A 15,454-nucleotide genomic window follows, 5' to 3' on the forward strand; every position below is an offset into this window, starting at 1 on the left:
CAGCATCAAACACACACACACACACACACACACACACACACACACACACACACACACACACTTACTGTGCGACAGCAGCAGACTGGGTAGCTGGACTGGCGGTAGGTGCACTGGGACAGTCTCCATGTTTCTTTCCCTTCTTGCCTTTCCCTTTCCCTCTGTCTTTGATGGAGAGTCCCTCTACTGGCAACTTATCTGCTTCACTGCAAAAAAAACAAATAAAGATGTAACAAACTAGAGGGAAAACCCAGGGGTTGTCACCTGATCTCATAGCGTCAAGAACAAACTGCCGATGCTAGTTTCTGCTACTGGCTTAACTTCACCACAGTGGTGTGCTTGCGGCTGTCTACACTGGTGCGTACAGCAACCTGTGCATCCACTCTTCTGTTACTACCAACATATAGCTGGCTGTGACAGGCCAAAATCAAAGTGAGTTGGGCGCACAGTTGCTAATACTTGCACTAAGGTAGTTTCTCTGAAATCTAATTGTATCATGCTTGTGGGTGCACAGTTTTGTTAGTAACTTGTATGTATTGATTTGTTAGAATGTTGATATGTTGGATTGGTAGGAACTTCTATTCATGGCATGCTAACTGACATACTGTTAGTTGTGTGGGTGCTCTGAAAGAAAACAAATCATATCAACTTTAGTCTTATCAATGTTATGACTGGGACATGAATAATTGATATAATGTGAAAACACAATGGGTTATCGGACACTGCTCTCATCTTTTGGTGTAATTGCTTAAGTAAGATAACAGCCCACCATTCGATTTCTAATGATGATGCTGACTGTTTCATGCCGTGGGTCGTCACTTTGTTTGAAAATGACTGGGTCATGTAGAAGATATGGGATAAGCGTGGCATAGGGACACAGGTCCTTTAGGTTCTCTTCAAGTCACCAGTTGTGGTTTAGTATATTTGTTTGTAATGAATTAGGCTTGTTCTGAATTAAGGCCCAGGGAACTGTTACAACACATCCTGTTAAATGCAACAAGCAAACAAAAACATGTCTATTCTTATGATGGCCTTTTAAATCCTTCATACGACTTCGGGAAAACATTCCACACTCCAGAGCAGAAGACCTCAAGCACAACATACCGTCTGGCTGCTGGTCTGAATACTCTGGAGTCAAGGGGAGATGAGAAAGAAGGAACAGACAGGAGGAGGGCAATATCAGAAGAAAAACAGAGAAGGTGGAAGTAATATTGTGTGGGAAAAAGTCTGGAGGGGAAAGGGAAGGAAGGGCTCTTTAAAGGCACTTGAAAGTGTAATAGAAGAGGGGGGAAACACTGCACCAGTCGAGACAGAGCAGCTGCACATTACTCGGGGGTAAGCGTGTGTACCTGCTGAAGACAGCCCTCTCGTTTTTGGCGTCCATGGTGAGTCGAATGGTCTCCTTGCCAGCCCCCGTGGTGATGGTCTCTGTGGTGACTGCCTCACTGGTTGCAGACTCCGTTTTGGCTTCTTCCTCATCGCTGTCTGAGCTGCTAGAGGAAGAGCTGTCTGATGCCACCAGTGGAGCTTTTCTCGCCACACACACACTCCACACACACGCTGCAGAGAGTGAAGGGTAAAAGAAGAACTTATCTGACTTAAACATGGATGTGTGCTCATGTCACTGGAGAAGTCACCTCATCACAGAGGTAAGAGATTGAGAGACAGTAGTTAAGAGCTGCCAAAATGCATGTATGTTTGGGTCCTAGGACTAAATTTGTTCCAAAATTGTAACAAATGATGTGTTTGTAATTTTTAATTAAAGAGTAACCACACACCCAAAATCATTATCCTCTGACTATATTAATTTAGAAAGCCTTAATTTTGAAAAAACATGCCACACTAAGCTTTTTAAAGCCCATGGCCTAAGAAGAATTTACACTGCATTGCGGACCACGACTTGTGGCTAGGCATTTTACACCAATGATGGGGGGTTTAAAATGACATGTTTTTAGTTCTTATAATTGGTTTCTGTTTGAATATTAATGAACATTTACATTTTAAATTATCACTCAACTGGGCACGCTGCAGCAACTTACGGTTCTGGTTTAGTTTGGTGTTGTCTGACCCACTGAGCTCCGAGTCCACAGGAGAGCTGCATCTGGGGCCTGTTTCAGAGCTGGGGACATAAGTCAGACAGATAAGAAACCTTGCAGGAAACACAGTACAGCCAATAAACTACAGACACACAGTCATTTCTATTTAAGGGTGACTTTATCCGATTATTATTATATAATTTTTTTATTTCAATTGTTTATTTCATTCATTTAAAACAATGCAACGACAGCATTTAACATGAATGAAAAGGAGCAGAAAGAAGTTAAAACTTATGTCTGCCCCCTATCAACACAAAATCATTTACAGTTCCAATTCATTTGAGCTGTCTCATGCAGCCGTCTCTTTTTCTAAGACTTCAAAACACAAAATTACATCAATAAAATTGATCTGCTATTTCGCAGTATTACATTTCTGCTGCATTGATATTTTAACATACTTCTTAAACACATAAATGGACTTAGAAGTTTTCATTTTACAATCAAGACTGTTCCACAAACTGACTCCTTTGATTGTGATACATTTTTCCTTTACAGCCGATTTGAACCTGGGTTTTGTAAAAACCTCAGTACCTTTTAGTTCATATATACTTTTCCTCTTGGTGAATCTGTTTTGCAAATTGTTTGGTAAGCTTTCCAGATGAGCTTTATACATGGTTTTTAGAAGGTTATACTCTACTAATTCACTGAATTTCAGAGTTTTTAGTTGTATGAGTAGTGGATTAGTTGGATCTCTGTATCCGTTTCCACTGGTAATTCTAATCGCTCTTTTCTGTAAGAGTAAAATTGGATTAATGTATATTTTGCAGGCACTTCCCCACACTTCAATGCAATAAGTCAGATATGGAACAATCAAATGAATTATACAACAAAAACAATGCATTCTTATTTAGAGAATCTTTGACTTTATACAACACACCTATTATTTGGGATACCTTTACTTTGATATTATTAATATGTGATTTCCATGTCAAATGTTCATCAATCATGACACCTAGAAACCTAATCCCATGTGCCCTTTCAATTTCCAATCCATTGATTAACAATGACGTTTCTTTTTACTACAAAATATCATAAATTTAGTTTTGCTGATATTCAGGGACAATCTATTGGCATTGAACCACTTCATAATTTTCTGAAATTCATTCTCTACAATTTGTAGTACATCTTTTATGGTTTTTCCTGAGTAGAAGAAAGTGGTGTCATCCCCAAACAGAATGCACCTAAGTATCTGAGACTCAAACACAATATAATTTACATATAGAAGAAAAAGTATAGGTCCTAGGACCAATCCATGTGGCACCCCACAAGTTATGTTACAATTTTTAGACTGTTATATTACATTATAGTGGCTATGTTTGCCTGTGCTAAAAAATATTTGTTTATTTAAGTTGTAAATACACTTCAGATACAAGATTAAATATTAATATAAGAAAACAAAAAAATATTAATTTTTTCATTAATTTATGCTTTATGGTTTTTCACTGCTGCGATGGACTGGTGACCTGTCCAGGGTGTACCCCGCCTTTCGCCCAATGTCAGCTGGGATTGGCTCCAGCCCCCCGCGACCCTGTACGCAGGATAAGCGGTTGACGATGGATGGATGGATGGATGGATGGATGGTTTTTCACTGAGAATTTGTTCAGAATTGTCAATGCATTCTCATTAAAGCTATTGTAGTCTTTCATTGTAGAAAAACTTTTATGCTGGGGCTTTTCTTTAAATGTAGTCTATTCTTATTTAATTATCACAACAAATTCTCAATGTGTAGTTTTATAATTACTGAGGGGGTTATGCAAAATATAGATATATTGTACAACTTAAATTAATAATTTATTTGCGTCAGTCACTGAACTCACTCAGCTTATATTTGGGACAGGCCTTTAATACCTTTTACACAACACTCCTGCTCAGCAAAGATGGGAAATAAGCTACTATTGAATTATTTATTTCAACCAGTATGAATATTACTTTCTTGTTTACCGTACCGGAGAATCTAACTGATCTTACGATGGGTACCATCTCCATATTGACAAAAGTTTTGACATTTATATTTGTATGCACATTCTAAGCAGCTTAGAACTAGCTCAAGAAGGTGACCCGGCAGGCTTTAAGAGGTTTTATACATTCAAAGAACTTATAAAAACCAGACCAGGCGTCTAACTGAGACCTGTGTTTATTTTTCAAAAGGCATATCCACTCCATGCCAGTAAATGGGACAAGCATCTAATTGGGACTAGGCTTTTAACTGAAGTTTTACAGTGTATTATTACAATAGTATTATCAAAACAAAGCTTAAAGATGCCTTATGGCAATTTTTCATATTTAGACCACACCTAGACTCACCAACAGAAAGGCTGGAAGTCAGTGAACTTTGCCCATCCTTTCTCCTCTGCCTCTGTAGCAGCTGGTTGGGGGTCTGGAGTGTCCCAGGCTGAAAAGCCCACTCCTGCTGCAGGAGCCTTTGAGTTGACCTCCCCAAAGTCCGCTATCCAGCCAGTGCCTGAGTATGGACAGCACCATTCACTCCACATGAGACACTTGCTCACAATCTGCTTTAGTCCTCACATACATGGCAAAACAATTATGCATTAAAGATATGCACCAATCGATCGGCCAGTGACTGGAACTGGCCGGTTTTCAGCTTGATCAGCCATGACCCGGTGACGTTGACAACAGGTCAAGGTAAAGCAACAGTGAACACACCAAAGCAACAACAAGCCTTCTCCACATGTGGCTCACCTGCTGTTGTGAAAAGGGGATTATGGGTGAAAAAAAAATCCAAAACAAGGAGTTGTGTTTTTTTGGGCGACTTTATAAAACTGCTGATAAAGAAAGTCAACACAGCAGACAGATACAGGGAGAGAGAAACAGAGAGACACAGAGATGTCCCTCCCATCAGTTACACTGTCATTCTGTGGGAAACACACCTTGTTATAGATTTATTTTCAGAATTGTTTGTTCCAAAAAGCTATGTCCAGTAGCCTAACCTGGAGCACTTTCTTTTTACGAGAATTGTCTGAATGAGACAAGGTCTTGTAAGCGAGAACATGTAAAAGTTATTAAATAGTCAATGTTTTATTATGAACATACAATTGAATGGACCCCAGGAAGAACAGCCAATGCTCAAAGAAAGAAAGAAAGAATTTTCCATTACAGAAAAGTTACAAAAATGTTTGTGTATATTGTCAATTGTAATTATTAGAATGAAAGAAAATAAGAATCAGCAAAAATGGGAATCGTTGCAAATCTATTACTGTACAATATGATATTTCTCACTCTTTGTTGCCTCGGTCTGGCCCTGGCTTGAGAAAGGATCCAGGTCATCTTTAGGATCCTCTCCCTCCTCAGAGTCTGCTGCTCTGTCAGAGGCCTTAGTGCCAGATGCTTCTGTCCTATCACAAGCTTTACTGGCTGCTTGGCTCTTGGATGATCGCGACCCACCAAACCTTGAATCAAACAAAATATTTTAGTATGCTACAAATGCACATACATTATGCAACTTCAAGCATAATGCTTAAATGAATCCTTCCTTAAGATAATGTTGATCTGTGTTTGTGTGTGCTGTGTGTTTACCTGTTACGGGACTTGGCTTGTGTTGCAAAATTTATCTCTTTCTCCTCCCAAATGTCTTCTTCATCATCGTCAAAGGGCTGAATCCTCTCCTTGGCGCAGGCCTCAAACACAGCTGCATTAGCCTGCCATAAAATTTGTTAATGCATCTTTAAGAATCAACATAGACATTCACAGCCCCAAAGCATTACAGAAATACAACTTCACAGAACAAATATGTGAATGCATTTGGATAAAGAATCTAAATAAACTCACACTGTCCTGGCCTGCATCGATGTTGATATTGATCTCTGCAATTCGATCAAACGTTGCCCTGCATTAACAAGAGAAATCACTCAACTGACACACAATAACAATAGTTCACTGTCACACAGAGAGGAATGTCAGTTCATTTACCCGATGCTGTCATCATGATCAGTAAACTCCTCATCATTGAAGCCAAACTGATCGACAAAGTTAGCCGTCATCTGCTGGATCTGGTAGTCTGAAAAGGCCTAAAACACACATCACAACTTGAAATAGATGGCTATCTTTGATAACAGAAGTCCTCAATATTTTTGTGCACATGTTTATGCAAAGGTACCTGCTGTATTGTCAGTTCTTTAGGGAAAGGGCTCTCCATATCATCCTCTGAGGAAGGGCGTGTGTTTCCCGTGCCAACCTGGACAGGCAGAAAAAAAAACACCCCTCAATGCCACATTTGAAGTTTGAGTGAGAGTGTAAATACAGCCAGCTTGCATATGCTGTATATGAGCGTGTGTGTGTGTGTGTGTGTGTGTGTGTGTGTGTGTGTGTGTGTGTGTGTGTGTGTGTGTGTGTGAGAGAGAGAGCTCACCAGGTCTATGGTGTTCTTTCTATTGGTCTCTGACAGGGTCTGGTCCACAAAGGTTTCCCAACGCCCTTTGTAGTCCTCAGGCAGATCTACATCCAAATACACAAGCACGACAGCATTAAAAAAACAATATTCAAGCAGAGTGGCGTGAATTCCTTCTTTTACAATCCCTTTCTTCCATATGGAATGTGGGTGCACATGTCCACACACACCTGTGATGAGGCTACTAATCTGTGTGTGAACCGGGCCCTTCTCCAGGTTGTGGACTACTGTGTTGGCAATCCTGGTCAGATGTCCCATGAACCCTCTTCTCATACCACCTTCTGACCTGAACACAGAAGTGCTACACTTAGGGAAACCCATTCGCTACTGCCTGTTAGCAAAAACAACACCATTCCATTATGTCAAAGTTCCTTACTGTATTTTATCATTCTCTTCCCAAGCTTCTAAAATCCTCTGGACAAGGTGGCAGTGCTGAAACAACTTGGGAGAGACAAAAATACAGTCAATCAATTGTTTTAATTCACAAATGGCTAGTAGATAAACTGCCACTTCAGCCTCTTGCTTCAAACCTAAGCAGAGACACCTACATGAGTCACCATTAGATTATGTGCAGAGTTTTCAGAGGTGACTGCATGTTCAGGGGTTTCAGTAAAAGCCTGCTCTTGTGAAGCATCTTGATGAGGGATGAATTTTTCCTGGGATCCCAAGCCAGGCTGAAGTCTCATTTCATGGGCACAGGGCCGGAGGATGGCAGCAACACAAAGCTCCACTTGGAGATGCAGGAAGTTGTTCCATGTATACTTGAAGAACAAGTCCTGAAAAAAAGGCATAAATTTTACATTTAACATCAAACAACTATCGTACTATGAAAATGCAACATGTTTGCTCATCTCACCAGAAGCAGGTCCATCGTGTTGAGTCGGCAGAGTTCCTGTGCTACGACCGCATGGCTAGCAGAGCTTGTATACAGCAGAGAGGCCACAAGTCTGGCTACATGCAGACGTGTGTTCCCTAATGGTTCCTCCAAGACACCTAGACTAGTCAGCATGGGATTTCGCTAAAAGCACACGGATAGAGGTGTTTGAGAAACAGTCTGAAGTTTTAGCAGGGTTTTGTTATTCAGGTGCAACTACTGTATGGCAAAGGTTATCTGAATGGCAAAGAATCAAACATAACTACAGAAGAAAAGGACACAGCAAAAAAGAGCACATGCTTGATATTTATAGCATGCTCTCTCTCTCTGCAAGAGAAAGAGCTTTCCCTTGTGAGTTTTGGTGTGGGATGAGCCCTTTCTTCATTTTTTGATGTTTCATATTACCTGAATTAATCATACTGCTGTTTGTGGAGGAATCTAATAATATGTACCTACAAATGATTAAATCTTTGTTTATATACCTTGGGTGGCTCTAGAAGTAGCTGGTGGAAGTGTATCAGGTGTGGTTGGATTGCCAACAAAATGCTGCTGTTAACAGTGTAACTTCTCTCAAATCCCTGAGCATCCATTACACCGTCCACCCTGTCATAAACACACACCAAACACATAAAACAGGAAACAGATGTATAGAACATTACACAAGAGAGGTGTGATTAAAGGTTCAGTGTGTATGTTTTAGTGGCATCTAGTGTTGAGGGTTGAGAATTGCAACCAGTGGCTCACAGTGCCTTCACGTGCTCCTCTGATGGTCCCATTTCCCAAGTTGTGAAGTAGTTCTTCCAACTTCAGTGTGTGTTCATGTGCTCTTAAGTCTGAATGTGGAATCAACATGGACGCTACTACAAAGATTTGATGGATTACCATTATCAGAGCGTAAACAACACACAGACATGTAGTTCACCCTACATTGACAGCAAATTAACCGTTATAAGTTAACCATATTACAAATTACATGTTTGTAAAATATGTATATGCATTACGTGATTTTGCACAAATCAAAGTTCTGTATACTTCTTTATATCCCATGTATATTTTATATATTTTTTTGCAATAAAGATTTAAGGAGGAAAAAAAGATTCTGATTATTCTGACACCAAATGAATGGACCGCTCACCTGTCCCTTTTCAAGCGTGCAGGAGAAGCCACAGTGGCCACGTGTGGGCCTCCATTTTTTCCTACTTCTAATAAATACCCTACTAGTACTACTAACGGAACTTGTTCTTCTTCTTCTTTGAATGTATTCAATGTAGTGACGAAACGCGCTCTGTGGAGCAGTTTGTCCGTTTGGGCTACTGTGGAAACATGGCGGCGTCCATGTAAGATGACGTATGTAAGAGGTGTATGTAGAAATGGCTCATTCTAAAGCACTAAAAACATAACTGTTCATTATATAAGGTCTGAAAACATAGTTCCGTATATTGGATTTCTGTCAACAGATCCTCCTATTTATTACACACTGAACCTTCACCTGAAGACAATTAGAACTAGATAGTAATATTTATCCACAGTTTAAAACCGCTTTGATGTCTCACACTCACACAGGCCTCCTGATTTCCAGTAATGTGAGAAGAACTTGAATCCCATTGACGATGCAGCCCTCAGTACTCTCTCCTGAAAACATATTCTGCAACAACTGCTCCACACACTCCTGCCTGCAGAAAAACAGTGGAGTATGTCATCGCCTCCATCCTGTACAGAGAGTGGGCATGTGTTTGCATATGTGTATGAGTGTGATTCTGTCTGACTTACGACTCCAGCACAGTCAGCAAAGGGTCAGGCTGTGAAATCTCTTGGAGCTGATTGGCCTGGTCTCTGCTCAGACGAATTATGTCGCACAAAGTCTGAGATGCATTGGACTGCCTCTGTGAGAGAAAAAAAACACAAACACATGAACATTCAGTCATGTAAAAGGTCTATTGAAGAGTCTGTGAGTTCTAGTGATGTTTTATCAGAACAAATGCTGAAATGCCCTTCCTCTTACCTCTTCATCTCTCTCAGGGTGAATGAGCTCTATGAGCCTCTGGGCTAGCTTCTCTTCATTCAGCCACTGTTGAGAAAAAGATCACATTACAACTGCAAACAATATCAGTGTGTACTGTGTAAATCTATTAATGTGGGTCCATTTGTCTCGTACAGTAAGTGTCTCGAGCCGAAGAGGGGGTGGCTCCACACAGCTGATGAGTCTTAGGAGCACATCCATCATGGCTGATGTATCAATATGCTTGAGGACCAAGGAAAGGAATCCCTCTTTCCGTCGCAGGAAACTAAGTACCTGAACAAGTCAGACAAAACCCCACAACACAAAATACAAACTCAATAATTGGTGTCCAGACTTACATTAAGAAAAGGACATGAGGTCAAGAGTTGTCATTGGGATTATTTTTTAGATAGAAAAATGATTATCGTGAGTAAGCGGGATATTGTTTCAGGAAAGACATGTTGCTGTCCCATTTATTGAAATGAAAATCAGCTCAAATCAAAATTTGGACATGCAAGTATAAATCAATCAGAATGCACTCTTAATACCGCTCTGTCAGTTTCTATGTACAGCACAGACATTTTGTTTACGCCTTATGCACTACTCATTTAGCTTCAGGGTTGAGTCTTTTAAACCTGTCACCAACAATAAGTGTTAATCAATGCATTACCAGCAGGTGTATCAAGTGGATGCCTCTGGTAAGATATGTGTCCTCAGAGCTCCCTCGCTGAAAGTCTAGGGCTGTTAGGCAACATTAAGGCTGCTTACCTCTTATGTCTTTTCCTAAACACCTCAATGAAAAAAGTCATGAGGTCAAGTAAAGATGTGAAGGAGAATTCATAAGGAAGAGACAACCCCAGTGTTAACAGAACCCGACTGTACTACACTAGGTGACATAATAATGTGACGCAGCAACAGCGGATGTTACTGATGTTGGTCTACAATGGTGAAACTACAATGTTCCGAAGATAGACTACAAAAACCTTATTTCGCCCTGTACATTCTTACCGTATTGTTTTACAATGGCTATATGAATGTGGACAAACTGGTGAACAATATTACTTCATTACCAAGGTTGGAATTGAAATACAGATTCTGGCAGTCAGTACCGACGCTAAGTGAAGGTCAGTCTATATAATGACTTCATACTAAATGGAGCAGGATAGTAATGTTTTAGTATTCATTTGAATGTCCAGGATAACATAACTAATAGTTTTAACAATTAATAACAATTTGAAAAGGTTTTACACTACAGCAGATAGCAAACTTGAACACCAACATATTGTATGTCAAAGCAGCCACAACTACACCATCAACAACAGAGAACTAATGCAAGAGAACTGGAAGGAGACGAAGAGGGACAAACAGCGCCTGCACGAGAGAGATGTGACCCATGACCACTTCATAGTTTATAATAATACAGCACAGTGAGGATACAGACACTCATACAGGAGACAAGCGTTATGTAACGCAGGTCAAGCTGTCTGTTTGTCTGTCACTGTCAACAGAGACTGCAGTCTGTAGTGTAGTTCATACGCTTCACGGATAAACAACAGAATTGTGGAGTAACATAAGGCTTCATGAGAAGAAAGTTTTTATAGCATGTCAATACTTTTGTCCATATTCCCACCCTCCCTCCCTAGCTCTCTCTCTCTGCTGCAAGTCTGCTTTGTGAAGGCCTTGTGGCTGACACTCAGTTACTCTGAGAAGTGCATCAACTAAACCCAAGTATGCACACATAATCACAAACTACAGATGCAAACAACAACAACAACAACAACGTCTATATAAGGTATTAATGCTAGCTGTGCAGATGATTCCAAACAGTTACAATCAAATATCCTTTGCAAATAAAAAAGGAAAGTATCTCTAACAATAGTGGTGAGCAAGAAAATATGTCATAGGCCAAAGTGATGGTCAAGGTCATAGGGTCACCAGAATCATTTCAAATCATCCTCCCCGGGAACATACATGTAAATTCCAAATGTCACAGCATTTGAGACAGTTTTCAAGACATACTGGTCTGAACAAGCTGGTCAGACGGACATGCCTACTGACTTTTACATGCTCAGGCCTTACAGAACTTTCCAGCAATCTCGGTTCCAAGTAATTCCCAGTGTGAGCAGTTTCCATTACCTTGCTGTAAGCACCCCTCAGAATTAAATCACAACAACACAAAAACATAGCTGTCATCTTCTCTGAATATGCCCTTTGATTCAGCTGTCTGAGTGTGTGTGTGTGTGTGTTACCTGCTCAGTCTTCCGTGTGATGAGGTTCCCAATTGTCTTGCTAAAGAAAGATGCCAGGAGGGGGTTAAGTGGGGACGGCTGCTCCAGAAAGGCATACAGAGTTTCCAGCAGAGGCTCCTCATTACCCAGCTTATCATTGATCACTCCCACATCACATGTCAGCAGCTCACATGCTATATTTGAATACCTGTAATAAATGGAGAACACAATTGGCAGTAAAACCATCAGAAAATAAATCAAATCTTATTTTCTACCTTTGTTGATTTAGTGTTCTAAAGTAAACAACAATATTTTGTGGGACAAGATTTTCACAGATTAATTGTCCAACAGGCAATTAAGTAGTTTTACCATTTAAATGCATTTTCAATGGTTTGGTTTTTTCACAAATCTGAGCCCACTCAAGCTCTCATCTTTACTACAAAATGGCAGGTAAGAGATATGATGTAGTGCAGCACCAGCAAAACCCATTTTATCCCGGATACAGCATACCACATCAGCACATTCTCCACAACCACCTACTTGAAGCGCTTGGTCTCCTCTACACCAGCAGGGGGCTCTGTAGTAATCATACGGATGAGCTCCTGCATGCACTGGTCATGGCACAAGAACAGGAGAAGTCTACAAATCCATAATGATGAGAAAAGAAGCACCCGTAAGGCACTAGCATAATTTAATGGAAACTTGTATTAATAAATAAAACGTATTATTATTACTAATGTGCTGCTGATATGCTAAAGCTAACAACAAGCAGACCTCCTGTTCTGGGCCTTGCACTCCTGCAGCACATCTTCCTCATCCATGAGCTCAGTGAGAGTGACATCCTCCTTGTCCAGTAAAGCCTCCAGATGAGAAGATGTGTGTAGGTCAAACTTCCAAAACATGGCTGATGTCACTGTCTCATACACTTAGCTGTTCACTAAAAGAGGATGTAGAAAGGTGATCAGTATCATAAGCGTGTAGCATACATGCACAAGTTAACGGCACAATTTTAACTGTGTGTGCTGAACAATTCCTTTTGTTGTAAAATATACTGTATGTGTGTATGCTCTTACGTTTGGACAAGGAGTAGTATCCTTGGTCAGATCTTGCTAAACAGTCATTTGCCTTACTGACACTGCATGGCCTGGACATCAATCAGCATCAATCAGCAGACACAAACACACGCACTTCACTCATCCTAACAACTGACAAACCCAGGAGAGATTGGCTTCAACCTGGTAATGAGAAATGAGAAACTGATTAACAAAAATGTTACAAAATCATTTCCAGAAAAATTGATTCGGTCTTCTTGAAGAAGAGTTATAGTCAGTGTAGGCTTGGCCTCCTCTCTGTAAGGAGCAGGAAGCAATTCAACTATAATTCAGTTAGTGCTGCACATCTATGTATTGACTTTACCCAGCTTGCTATGAGACTAGCCTCGCACATACAGTTACACCAGCAAATAACGACTGGAGTAAGAATAATGTTGAAAAAAATAAACCCCCTACAGAAAGACACTTTAGAGGGCCATATGAATACTTGTGTTTAAAGAAAACTACTGAGTTGGGAGAAGACTTACTTACATTGGCTGACATCTGTGTATCGACAAACTGCAAACTTGAGAGTATGTGCTGTGAAGATGACAGCTGAACACTGTATGAGGCAGGCAGGAGCTGTCACCGGCCAATGGAAGAGATCTTCACCTTACACCCTCCTGTACCGAATCAGACCACAGATACAGTAAAGAATTCATCTTAATAAAACTGGCCTACGATTCAGTCCATTATCCACTAGATTAAGCAGTTGATTCCTATGGTGAATTTGCTGCTGATAAAGCAAGTTTGTATAAATTGTGGGGCATGGAAACAAATATGATCTCTAGAACACCTGGGTAATTTACAGCACATGGTTTTAAATGAGGCTACAACATACCCTGCAAATTTTTAAGCACCATTAAAATTGATTGCATAACATTAACGGTCTCTGAGTATGCTGTCCTAGTGTACCCACCCCTTCAATAAACATGTTGATGCTAAACAAACAGGTGTTTTAGAGCTCAGACTGTGAGCTTCAGGAATTCATCCTTTTACCATAAGACAGCTAAGTTAACGTTAGGTTTTAAATGTCAAACAGCAGCACAACCATGGTCAGCTTTCAGACAGGCCTATCTGGCGTCTTAAGCATCGGCTGGTAACGGTTCCTGTTAGCTATTAAGGGATATTAGGCTAATTAGTTATAACAATGTAGCAGTCATATAGGCGTGAATTACGGTTAATTAGCTTATCCAGACAGTTATCGTAACTTCACGTTAACTTAGCTTATCTGCTGTTAACAACAACCTGTCAGTAACGTTACGTTTCCAGTGCTTAACTTACCGACCGTGCCTTTCACATGACTTGCACGCAGAATAAAAATCAGCCCGCTAGCAATGTCTCAATCATGTTGCTAACGTTACCAAACTATTTCAATACGGTACCGGTAGCCAACCGTGTTCAGATCTAAAGCTAACATTAGTCAGATGTTGGCTGCGTGGCTAGGTGGGACGATGTCCTCCATTCAGACCTAAGTTACCGTCCTCCGACCACTTGACAGTTTTACGTCAGGTGATTTATATTTTTTTCCCGAAACACAAGTGACGGTTACCTTTTATCCATCATTTGATTTAGTCGTCACCTGCAAGCTGAACGGCAACTCGGCGACTCTGGCTGTCAGGTCATCCGGAGGCCCATAGCTGGCTTTTCACGACTGCGTCGTTAGCTTGAAGATGCTACCCTTTCCCGGTTGCAATGTCATTTACAGTGTCGTTACACGGTGGTTAGTCTGCCGAGCGGCTGTGTTGACACTGTCCAAATTGTACTTCAGCAAGCAGGCAACAAAAAATCTGTCAGATTTGGAAATCAAAATGGCGGATACCTAAAACGTAATCAAAAGTTCGTCTGTCCATCAACTGTGTAAACATAAGACCGACTCCCTCTGTTTATTTGCTGTCAGTGTGAGACATTGCTGTCAGTAAGTTGTTGCACGATACAGCATGAAGTATAGTTACTGCAGTAAAAATGTGTTATTCATATTCATAATTCTCAAACAAAAAGTGAAATAGTAAAATATGCAAAAGTAGAATAGTGCTAATGATACATAATACAAATAATAAACATAACCCACTTAAGTGATAATGAATGGAATGAACAGTATCTATTATATAGGGCCTAATAATAGGATTGTTAATAAAATAAATAAATAAATAAAAGTAAAGTTAATAAAGAAATACACATATACTTAACATGGCCGTGAGTGGTATACACAATTGTTAAATTAATTAAAACATATTAACTACAATCATTTGATGCGCATACAAATGTGTATAAACACAATTCTGTCTTTCTTTTTATTCTGATTTGTTGAATATTAATATATTTATGTTATAACACCAAAAAAAGCAGGCAGATAAAACAAATGCACTACTGAAACAAGCTTTAAATGAACCCCAGAAAAAAAGACTCAAAAAAATGCTATAATTTATCAATCTCCTGGTGTACTAAGGGACCTGTCTTGATGCTGAACAGGACTTTGGCACTGTGTCAGGTTACAGGTCAGCACATTCATTATCTTACCATATGTGCATCTGCAGCTGCACTGTGGAGCTGTATGACCTGGCAAACACAGTTCCCGAAAAATACAGCATATTTTAGCTGTACTGATAATAATCCCTGCCAGACAAAAAACAGTCTGTCTCTTAGGCCAGTGGTGAAAGAAGTCTTCAAATAATATACAGTAGCCTACTTAAGTAAACTAAGCAATTGCATAATGTAGAAGAACTCCACTGCAAGTAAAATACCTGCATTGAAAACGTTATTT

At 40.1% G+C, this 15,454-nt stretch overlaps 1 protein-coding gene across 5 annotated transcripts in view; it reads right to left on the bottom strand.

Moving 5' to 3' along the window:
• ppp6r2b (protein phosphatase 6, regulatory subunit 2b) overlaps positions 1-14,538 on the bottom strand; it is a 22,085-nt gene extending 7,547 nt beyond the window's left edge. The window contains exons 1-25 of one of the 5 annotated variants that reach the window (XM_046038380.1): positions 14,243-14,538; positions 13,183-13,313; positions 12,673-12,834; positions 12,374-12,536; positions 12,140-12,238; positions 11,621-11,807; positions 9,528-9,665; positions 9,375-9,440; positions 9,143-9,255; positions 8,932-9,045; positions 7,855-7,975; positions 7,355-7,516; positions 7,056-7,274; positions 6,875-6,939; positions 6,669-6,784; positions 6,460-6,545; positions 6,208-6,285; positions 6,021-6,118; positions 5,880-5,937; positions 5,628-5,749; positions 5,331-5,500; positions 4,398-4,554; positions 2,037-2,116; positions 1,347-1,557; positions 66-203 (exon numbers count right to left, since the gene is read on the bottom strand). In XM_046038380.1, the coding sequence (XP_045894336.1) occupies positions 66-203; positions 1,347-1,557; positions 2,037-2,116; positions 4,398-4,554; positions 5,331-5,500; positions 5,628-5,749; positions 5,880-5,937; positions 6,021-6,118; positions 6,208-6,285; positions 6,460-6,545; positions 6,669-6,784; positions 6,875-6,939; positions 7,056-7,274; positions 7,355-7,516; positions 7,855-7,975; positions 8,932-9,045; positions 9,143-9,255; positions 9,375-9,440; positions 9,528-9,665; positions 11,621-11,807; positions 12,140-12,238; positions 12,374-12,501 (2,726 nt within the window). In that variant the 5' untranslated portion in view covers positions 12,502-12,536; positions 12,673-12,834; positions 13,183-13,313; positions 14,243-14,538. Of the gene's footprint in view, positions 1-65; positions 204-1,346; positions 1,558-2,036; positions 2,117-4,397; positions 4,555-5,330; positions 5,501-5,627; positions 5,750-5,879; positions 5,938-6,020; positions 6,119-6,207; positions 6,286-6,459; positions 6,546-6,668; positions 6,785-6,874; positions 6,940-7,046; positions 7,275-7,354; positions 7,517-7,854; positions 7,976-8,931; positions 9,046-9,142; positions 9,256-9,374; positions 9,441-9,527; positions 9,666-11,620; positions 11,808-12,139; positions 12,239-12,373; positions 12,537-12,672; positions 12,835-13,178; positions 13,314-13,974; positions 14,156-14,242 lie in introns of those variants that run through there. The other 4 variants (XM_046038377.1, XM_046038375.1, XM_046038376.1 and 1 more) reach the window with 4 other exon arrangements.
• Positions 14,539-15,454: the final 916 nt, after the last annotated feature.

Source organism: Micropterus dolomieu, linkage group LG22, assembly GCF_021292245.1.
Source record: "Micropterus dolomieu isolate WLL.071019.BEF.003 ecotype Adirondacks linkage group LG22, ASM2129224v1, whole genome shotgun sequence".
NCBI classification, from domain to species: domain Eukaryota; kingdom Metazoa; phylum Chordata; class Actinopteri; order Centrarchiformes; family Centrarchidae; genus Micropterus; species Micropterus dolomieu.